The sequence below is a fragment of the Rhinopithecus bieti genome, unplaced genomic scaffold (assembly GCF_001698545.2).
Source record: "Rhinopithecus bieti isolate Rb0 unplaced genomic scaffold, ASM169854v2 scaffold_13400, whole genome shotgun sequence".
NCBI classification, from domain to species: domain Eukaryota; kingdom Metazoa; phylum Chordata; class Mammalia; order Primates; family Cercopithecidae; genus Rhinopithecus; species Rhinopithecus bieti.
Window position 1 is genome coordinate 4,415,527 of NW_016807991.1, and position 9,213 is coordinate 4,424,739.

At 60.1% G+C, this 9,213-nt stretch overlaps 2 protein-coding genes across 3 annotated transcripts; both read left to right on the forward strand.

Moving 5' to 3' along the window:
* Window positions 1-828: 828 nt before the first annotated feature.
* GALR2 (galanin receptor 2) lies at window positions 829-3,602 on the forward strand. 2 transcript variants are annotated; one of them, XM_017884732.1, is made up of 3 exons: window positions 829-1,017; window positions 1,222-1,343; window positions 2,697-3,602. In XM_017884732.1, the coding sequence occupies exons 1-3, from the start codon at window positions 976-978 to the stop codon at window positions 3,490-3,492; spliced, it is 960 nt and encodes a 319-aa protein (XP_017740221.1). In that variant the 5' UTR covers window positions 829-975; the 3' UTR covers window positions 3,493-3,602. The 2 variants fall into 2 exon arrangements, with proteins under 2 accessions (XP_017740221.1, XP_017740219.1); XM_017884730.1 differs by having other exon boundaries at window positions 829-1,343.
* Window positions 3,603-5,082: 1,480 nt separating this feature from the next.
* On the forward strand, window positions 5,083-9,103 carry ZACN (zinc activated ion channel). The gene is made up of 9 exons (XM_017884733.1): window positions 5,083-5,262; window positions 5,338-5,462; window positions 5,601-5,645; window positions 5,787-5,893; window positions 6,108-6,277; window positions 7,114-7,238; window positions 7,379-7,589; window positions 7,700-7,864; window positions 8,298-9,103. The coding sequence occupies exons 1-9, from the start codon at window positions 5,166-5,168 to the stop codon at window positions 8,486-8,488; spliced, it is 1,236 nt and encodes a 411-aa protein (XP_017740222.1). The 5' UTR covers window positions 5,083-5,165; the 3' UTR covers window positions 8,489-9,103.
* Window positions 9,104-9,213: the final 110 nt, after the last annotated feature.

The window sequence follows — 9,213 nt, forward strand, 5'->3', positions numbered from 1 at the left end:
GGTCAGGAGTTTGAGACCAGCCTGGACAACATGGTGAAACCCCGTCTCTACTAAAAATACAAAAATTAGCCAGGCGTGGTGGCGGGCGCCTGTAATCCCAGCTACTCGGGAGGCTGAGGCAGGAGGATCCGCTTGAACCCGGGTGGGGGAAGGGGGGACAGGCGGAGGTTGCAGTGAGCCGATATTGTGCCACTGCATTCCAGCCTGGGCGACAGAGTGAGACTCTGTCTAAAAAAATACAAATACAAATACGAAAAAACTAGCCAGGCTTGGTGGCGGACGCCTGTAGTCCCATCTACTCAGGAGGCCGAGGCAGGAGAACAGTTTGAACCCGGGAGAAGGAAGTTGCAGTGAGCCAAGATCGCGCAGCTGCACTCTAGCCTGGGCGAAAGCGCCACACTCCAGGACCCCTCATCCTCCTCCGCCCCGTGTCTCCTCCCCCCATCTCCCAGGGGTTCTCTTTTGAGGGCACCCCCGCCCCTCGACGGTCCCGGGAAGTCCCGCACGCCTGCCAGGCTGCAGCGAAGCGCCGAGGCGCGCGGGGTCCAAGGCTGGTGGTCCCTGCGGCGCGGCGCACACGCAGGGTCCGGGGTCGACCCCTCCACCGCTCCGGCGTCTGCCGGGAAAGTCAGTCCGCCTGGTCAGCCCAGAACCCCCGAATCCGGGGGCTGGAGCTCGGGAGCAGGCACAAGCGCCACTCTCCGCCTGCGCCGTGGAATGCGCGCCAGGACCACTCGGCGGCCCTTCCCCCAGCGCCGCCGGCCGCTGCTGGGGACAACCTCACGCTCCGGTCTCTTGCTCCTCCTCCTGACCCCAGCGCACCCCCATCCCCGCCCCAGATGCAGCCAGGCTCCCTCCGCCTTCAGCCCGGCAGAGTCGCACTAGGAGTTGCAGCGGCCGCAGCCCCGAGACCTTCCCGCTCGCGGAGACCCAGACGGCTGCAAGAGCCCCGGCAGCCTCGGGGTCGACCGCACCATGAACGTCTCTGGCTGCCCAGGAGCCGGGAACGCGAGCCAGGTGGGCGGCGGGGGCGGCTGGCACCCCGAGGCGGTCATCGTGCCCCTGCTCTTCGCGCTCATCTTCCTCGTGGGCACCGTGGGCAACACGCTGGTGCTGGCGGTGCTGCTGCGCGGCGGCCAGGCGGTCAGCACCACCAACCTGTTCATTCTCAACCTGGGCGTGGCCGACCTGTGTTTCATCCTGTGCTGCGTGCCCTTCCAGGCCACCATCTACACGCTGGACGGCTGGGTGTTCGGCTCGCTGCTGTGCAAGGCTGTGCACTTCCTCATCTTCCTCACCATGCACGCCAGCAGCTTCACGCTGGCCGCCGTCTCGCTGGACAGGTGAGCCAGCGCCCTGGCCTCCCTGGGAGATGGGCATCCACTCGGGGGATGGAGCGGGAGGCGGGACCGGGGGATCAAGAAGGGACGCGCAGAGTCGGAGAGGACTTTAAGAAGGCAGTGGAAGACAAGCGGGCGCGGATGAGGAGAAAGAGGAAATAGAATGGGGGACCACAGTGTCCCCTCGGTTAGGTTCGTCCTGGGGCCTCGAAGCCTGGAGAATGTGGCTCTCCAGCGCCACCCTCGCCTGACAACGCGCAGCATTTCCCGGTACGACGCGTTTGTGCGCGTTCGTCTGGCTTGAGCTTAATGCCCCCGTGAGGGTGGGATAGGACGAAGTGCCCAATGTACAGAAGAGTTGAGTTCCTAAGTAACTCGCTCAGAGTCGCCAGCCAGGGATCCGGTGCATAAAGTGACTGTCTCCTGCAGCCAGCTTCAGTCACCTCCACTGCACTCGCCTCCAAGCCACAGTTTGGTTGGTTGGTGCGATCGGCTCAGGTCCAGGCTGTGGATCTTGGGTCCTTTGGGAGGACCCCCGCCGAAGTCCGAGCAAGCGTGCCTAAAGGTCCCTAGCTCAGTCCCAGTCACTCTGCCCCTCGCCTCCAAACAAAACAAAACCAAAAACAAGTAAGGGGCGGGGAGATGAGCGGGCCCTGGGGTTCTCCCTCCCCAGCCAGAGGAGAGCGAGAGAGGCACAGTTGGGAGAGCGCGGGACTCAGGTGAAGCTTGAAATGACACTAGGATGGTTCCTGGGGAGGAAATCTGCGTATCTTCCCCTCTCCTTTCTCCGGAAAAACCGAGGCGAGGCCAGACTCCCCCCACACCTCCTGTAGCCACTGAGCGGGAAGTGCGTTGGTTCCCAGCGCGCTGGTGGGATCCACAAAGCTCGGATTCTCTCAGGAATCCCCTGAGAAACTAACTGTCCCTTGCCCAACATGTCTTCTCCAGGCCGTATGCTATATAGCCTCAGGCGCCTCCCCACTCCCTCCCGCGGCACCGTCACTAGTGGGTAGTCACAGCCTCCCGGAGCCCATAGCCGGTTCTCCAACCTTTAGTCTTCGGTGACTTTGGGATGCCCTCTCAGTCGAGTCCGTCCGTGGTTGCAGTCCCCGGGGGCAGCGGGAGAATGGCTTGGAGGCGCACCTTTCCCGCTGCCGGGCCCGCCGCATTTCCAGGCTCCGCTCAGTGTCTGCGACGCGCTGGGACGCCCCCACCTACACCCTCACCCCCACCTCCGGTGTGTGCGGTGTAACCATGCGCTAAGGACTTTCCTCGAGAGTGACCGTGGGGCCCGAGGTGCAGCGGTCGCGGCCCGCCAGCGCTCAGCCGACGTCTCCCTTCCCGGCTTGACCGCAGGTATCTGGCCATCCGCTACCCGCTGCACTCCCGCGAGCTGCGCACGCCTCGAAACGCGCTGGCAGCGATCGCGCTCATCTGGGGACTGTCGCTGCTCTTCTCCGGGCCCTACCTGAGTTACTACCGCCAGTCGCAGCTGGCCAACCTGACCGTGTGCCATCCTGCGTGGAGCGCCCCTCGCCGCCGCGCCATGGACCTCTGCACCTTCGTCTTCAGCTACCTGCTTCCGGTGCTGGTTCTCGGCCTGACTTACGCGCGCACCCTGCGCTACCTCTGGCGCGCCGTCGACCCGGTGGCCGCGGGCTCGGGTGCCCGGCGCGCCAAGCGCAAGGTGACACGCATGATCCTTATCGTGGCCGCACTCTTCTGCCTCTGCTGGATGCCCCACCACGCGCTCATCCTCTGCGTGTGGTTCGGCCATTTCCCGCTCACGCGCACCACTTATGCGCTTCGCATCCTCTCGCACCTGGTCTCCTACGCCAACTCCTGCGTGAACCCCATCGTTTACGCGCTGGTCTCCAAACACTTCCGCAAAGGCTTCCGCAAGATCTGCGCGGGCCTGCTGGGCCGTGCCCCACGCCGAGCCTCGGGCCGCGTGTGCGCTGCCGCGCCGGGCACCCACAGTGGCAGCGTGCTGGAGCACGAGTCCACCGACCTGTCGCACGTGAGCGACGCGGCAGAGGTCCTTCGTCCCTGCCCCGGCGCTTCCCAGCCATGCACCCTCGAGCCTGATCCCGGCCCGTCTTGGCGGGGCCCAAAGGCAGGCAACAGCATCCTGACAGTTGATGTGACCTGAAAGCACTTAGCGGGCATGCTTGGATGTTACAGAGTTGGAGTCATTGTTGGAGGACTGTGGGGAGAGCTTTGCCTGTTAATAAAACGCACAAACCGTTTCACATGCAGTGACAGCGCTGTTTCGCGTTTCTCATTGTCCTGAGACTCCGTGGGAAGCGTCTGGGGCTTCACAAAGGGGCTCCCTAGGGGTGAGTGCAGGACCCTTTGCAGAGCTACCAGGAAAGAAGGCTGACCACACCTAAGGCAGCCGGGTTACAATCCGCATAAAAATCTGAGTCTGGGGAGCGTGCGACAGAGGCAGGCAGACTGTTTTAGGCGTTCAATAAAGTCGGTCGATGACAGACACAGATGTGTGTTCCCAGTCGCATTTGTGCTCTGGTGTGTGACAGATCTGTCCTCACCTGCTTCCAGCTCCCAGGGCCCCTTGGAGTCTGGGCAGCCCAGTCAGTCGCGGTCCATTTTTGGCCTTAGCTTTTCCTTCTCTCGCTGCAGCTGGGCCAGGATCAAGTCTCCAGGGGCTGTTTCACTCCAGATAGAACTCCCTTCCCAGAGGCTTTTGTTTTGTTTTGTTTGTTGTTGTTGTTGTTGTTTGTTTGTTTTCTGAGATGGAGTTTTGCTCTTGTTGCCCAGGCTGGAGTGCAATGGTGCAATCTTGGCTCACCGCAACCTCTGCCTCCCAGGTTCAAGTGATTCTCCTGCCTCAGTCTCCCAAGTAGCTGGGCTTACCACCATGAATACTAATACAGCTAATTTCTGTATTTTTAGTAGAGACAGGGTTTTACCATATTGGCCAGGCTGGTCTCAAACTCCTGACCTCAGCCTCCTTCAAAGTGCTGGGATTACTGGGATTACCAGAATTCTTTTGTTCTTTTTTTTTTGGTATGTGTGTGGTGGGGGGAGGGAAGGCAGAGTCTGGCTCCGTAGCTCAGACTGAAGTGCAGTGTTGTGATCTTGGCTCACTGCAACCTCCACTTCCTGGGCTCAAGTGATCCAGCTTCAGCCTCCTGAGTAGCTGCGACTACAGGTGCATGCTACCATGTCCAGCTAATTTTTGTGTTTTTGATAGAGACAGAGTCTCCCTATGTTACCCTGGTCTCAAACCCCTGGGCTCAAGCAATCTGCCCTCCTTGGACTCCCAAAGTGCTGAGATTACAGGCATGAGCCACCATGTCCAGGGTTCTTAAGCCAAGGCTCTTTACACAAAATCACTTCAGTGTTTAAGGAGAGCAGGGAGACTCTCAAGGCTGTCCCCATCTCACATCGTTGAGCACAGAACACTCTGACCAAGGGTTTGGGTCTTAGGTAGGTTAGTGTCAGCCACTGAAATGCAGGGGACACCCGTGGGCCCTGATTGGAAGGACAAAATCGGGGAGAGGTAGAGGTCTTAACACCTGCCAGGTCCCCCTGGGCAGGCATTGAGCGTCGCAACGGGTTCCAGGTGGTGGAAATGGAGCGGGGCAGGGACACCAAGGCAGCTGCAGTGTGGGCGGGGCTGAGTCCTGGGCTTTATCTTTGGGTGTTTGCGGAACTGGGGCAGGGGCTGCCAAGTCCACGGCCCTAGGGTCCTTGCCCAGAGCAGCTGCCTCTGACCAATTGCTCAGCTGCCAGAGAAGTGACTAGAATAGAGGTTGTAGCTTAGGCACCGCTGCTCCCTCCAGTCCCTCCGTGCAGCCGATGATGGCCCTGTGGCCCCTGCTCCATCTCACCTTCCTGGGGTTCAGCATCACCTGGCCCTTGGTCTATGGGCAGGGATTCCGAGGGACAGCAGCCGGTAGGTGGAGGGCAAGGTCATAAGCTTTGCGATGGGCCCTAGGGCACCTGAGTGACCTTGACCTTTATCGCTCAGTCTGGCCATTCCTCTTCAACGTCACCTTGCCCCAGAAGGCTCAGGAAGGCATCCAGATTCCGAACAATGGGAGTGCACCCCTGCTCGTGGATGTGCAGGTGTTTGTCTCCAATGTGTTTAATGTGGTAAGTGCCGCTAGGCCAAGGGCCCTAAGTGCTGGGCTGGGCAGGAGACAGGACTCAGCCCTGGATAGTGCTGGGGTCTCCTGCCGTGTTCTGCCAACACAGCGCTCACCCTGAGGTGACGTATTGCCCTTCCCTCAGGACATCCTGCGATACACAATGTCCTCCATGCTGCTGCTTAAGCTGGTGAGCTCCTATCCCCGGGGAGGTGGGACGGGAAAGCCCAGCTGAGTCCAGCTCAGAAGTACCAGCCTTCATCAACATGCTGAGCTTAGGGGGATGGATATGTGGAGATCAGGAGCCTCAGTGGTGCCCTTGTGTCCCCAGTCCTGGCTGGACACGCGCCTGGCCTGGAACACTAGCGCACACCCGCGGCACGCCGTCACACTACCCTGGGAGTCTCTCTGGACACCAAAGCTCACCATCCTGGAGGCGTAAGTGAAACAGTTCCTGCCCCAGGACTCTGGGGCGCATAGCCCTCCTTTCCCCATCTACAACCTAGAGGCTGGGTGAATATGCCCCTCCTGGCAGTCCCTGCCAGACTAGCAGTGCATCTCCACTGCCTCTGCGGTTGGGGGTGGGATGTCAGGGTCTTTCCTGGCCCTGTCCAAGGGGCTGGGGCTCTGGCTGTGGTGCCTTTCCCCACAGGCTCTGGGTGGACTGGAGGGACCAGAGCCCACAGGTCCGAGTAGACCAGGACGGCCACGTGAAGCTCAATCTGGCCCTCACCACGGAGACCAACTGCAACTTTGAGCTCCTCCACTTCCCCCGGGACCATAGCAACTGCAGCCTCAGTTTCTATGCTCTCAGCAACACAGGTGCTGACAGGGCAGGGGCTGCAGGGCTGGGGAGGGGAGGAGGAAGGTGGGGAAAGGGAACTCCCAGGTCTGTGGTACAGGGCAGAGGGAAGGGGAGAAGGCAGACGGAAGGGGAACGCCCAGGTCTGTGTTCAGAGCAGTCTACCCCAGGTTTAGGTGGGCAGCACCTGCTCTCCCACTGCGCCCCCCACTTGAGGGGCAGCCCATCTCTGTGCTCAGCGGTAGCCTCAGGGCTCCTCCTAGAGTCAGACTCAAAGATTCGCAGCAGTTCTGCAATCCTAGAGGTCCGAGCATATCAGTCTTCTATCCTCCCCGGAGCAACTGCCCTCCACAGCCATGGCCTGACCGCAGTGGCTCGGCCCCTTGCAGCAAGGCCAGAGGCTCAGGTTGCTGTGGCCTCACTCCTGGAAACCACCTGAAGGTGCAGCCACCCTGTATAAACCCATTGGGTGACATCTAACTTGGCAAAGAAGTCCTACCCTTCCCTCTGTGAGACCACAGCCGTAGCCCTGGGGGTCCCGCTTCAGGTGTGAGATGGTAGACTGACGAAGCTGTGACCAGTTCTCCCTCCACCACGAAGTGGTGCAAAGTACATTTATTTTTACAATGAAAGCTCATCTATGAATCTGATAAAGGCCTTCCTTTAACTGGAGACGATTGGGATGTTGCAAAACAAGGTTTGGGAAGCCCATGTATGGACTGGTTTTGTCTCCAAGTCTGTCCCTGCCAAAAGCCATCAAAAGTCTCCATCACCCCTGGGCTGCAGTCTGCTACCCCCACACTTGGCAGCTGGGATCTCTCCTTCCTAGTTCATAGTTCTCATTCCCACCCCTCAGCAATGGAGTTAGAGTTCCAGACCCATGCGATGAACGAGATTGTGAGTGTCAAGAGGGAATACGTAGTTTATGATGTGAAGACCCAAGTCCCACCCCAGCAGCTGGTGCCCTGCTTCCAGGTGACGGTGAGTCAAGTCGGGAGGAGGCCAACAGAGGCCTGCTGGAGGTGGGTGGGGGTGCGGATGCAGGGCCACAGGCCGAGCCCCATGCCCCTGCTGCCCACCTCCTTCCTCCCACTGGAAGGCCCTGGCTTTTCCCCTTCCAGATGAGCCTGAAGAACACGGCACTCAAGTCCGTCATCGCTCTCTTGGTGCCTGCAGAGGCGCTGCTGCTGGCTGACGTGTGCGGGGGGCTGCTGCCCCTCCAGGCCACTGAGCGCATAGGCTACAAGGTGACATTGCTGCTGGGCTACCTCGTCTTCCACTCCTCCCTGGTGCAGGCCCTGCCCAGCTCCTCCTCCTGCAACCCACTGCTCAGTAAGCCCTGCTACCTCACCCAGCCTGCCGTTTCTCCCCGGTTGCCCACTGGTGCTCAGCTTGCTGAGGGACTGGCCCCTGAGCATCTCCCCGTGCCCTGCCTCCCCCAGTTTACTACTTCACCATCCTGCTGCTGCTGCTCTTCCTCAGCACCATGGAGACTGTGCTGCTGGCTGGACTGCTGGCCCGGGGCAGCCTTGGGGCCAAAAGTGGCCCCAGCCCAGCCCCAAGAGGGGAACAGCAAGAGCATGGCAACCCAGGGCCTCATCCTGAAGGTGGGCAGGGGCTGGGGCCCCTTTCTGGGACTGGGGGGTAAGGAATGAGGCCTAGGTGCATATCTAGGGCTGGGGTGAGGGCACGGGGGGTTCAGGCGTGCATAGAAGCTCCTTGCATCTACCCTGCTGGCTCTCCTATCCCTGGTCTCCACCATGTCCACCTCCGTTAGAAGAAACAGGTCTGGGGCAGGGAGCAAGCTTAGCCTCCCTGACGTCGCAGGTGACCTCAATCCCCTGATAACCCACACCTTGCACAGCCTAAGAGGGTGTTTCTTTAACTGAAGATGGCCTGAAATGGGCCAGACCCAAATTTTCATCAGCTGAGAATCTAAGAAAGGGAGAGATACAGGCTGATGACCCCTGTGGTTCACTCTTCTGCTCATGTTGGGGGGACCTTGAAGAACAGCTCCTTTCCCTGTATCTCTCCCCACAGAGTCCCCCAGAGGAGTAAAGGGGTCACAGAGAAGCTGGCCTGAGACTGCTGACCGCATCTTCTTCCTCGTGTATGTGGTTGGGGTGCTATGCAGCCAATTCATCTTCGCTGGAATCTGGATGTGGGCAGCGTGCAAGTCTGGCCCAGCCCCTGGAGAGGCTGCACCCCATGGCAGGCAGCCTAGACCATAACGGGGCAGGGCCTGGGCTGCACACCTTAGGATGAAGTTTGCTTTCCCATGGCTGGGGGAAGGCCATGGCAGGGTCTCTGGACGAAGCCAGGCTGAGCTCCCCCTCTGTAAGCACACAAGCAGAGTGTGAAATAAACCCATCTCCAGTGCAAGTGTGCCTCAAGGGTCAGTCTTCATTCTCGTCCTAAATAGGTGGGGCCCTATTTTTTGCTTCCAACCCTCACTTTGCTCCTGAACTTTTCCCCATTGTCCCTGTCTCCCAGCCCACAGGCAGGCAGCCTAACTGCTCCTTTGGCAACGATGACTGCTTGGCTCTGGGCCAGGAGGCACTGAGGCTGGGGACCAGAGACAGGCGCCTGAGGAAGGCTGCAGAGGGTGGGACGGAACTCTTCCTCCGAACGCCTCCTGCAGTGTGCTGGACTCTAGGGAAAATGGCCAGTGAGTCTGCCTCCCCCAGCCACCTAGGGAACTCCTAGGAGGGAAAGGTCCCAGACCTCAGGCCTGTGGGCGAGCGGGAATGTGTTTTAAGAGAGGGGGTCAGGCCGGGCACGGTGGCTCACGCCTGTAATCCCAGCACTTTGGGAGGCCGAGGCAGGCGGATCACGAGGTCAGGAGATCGAGACCATCCTGGCTAACACGATGAAACCCCGTCTCTACTAAAAAATACAAAAAACTAGCCGGGCGAGGTGGCGGGCGCCTGTAGTCCCAGCTACTCGGGAGGCTGAG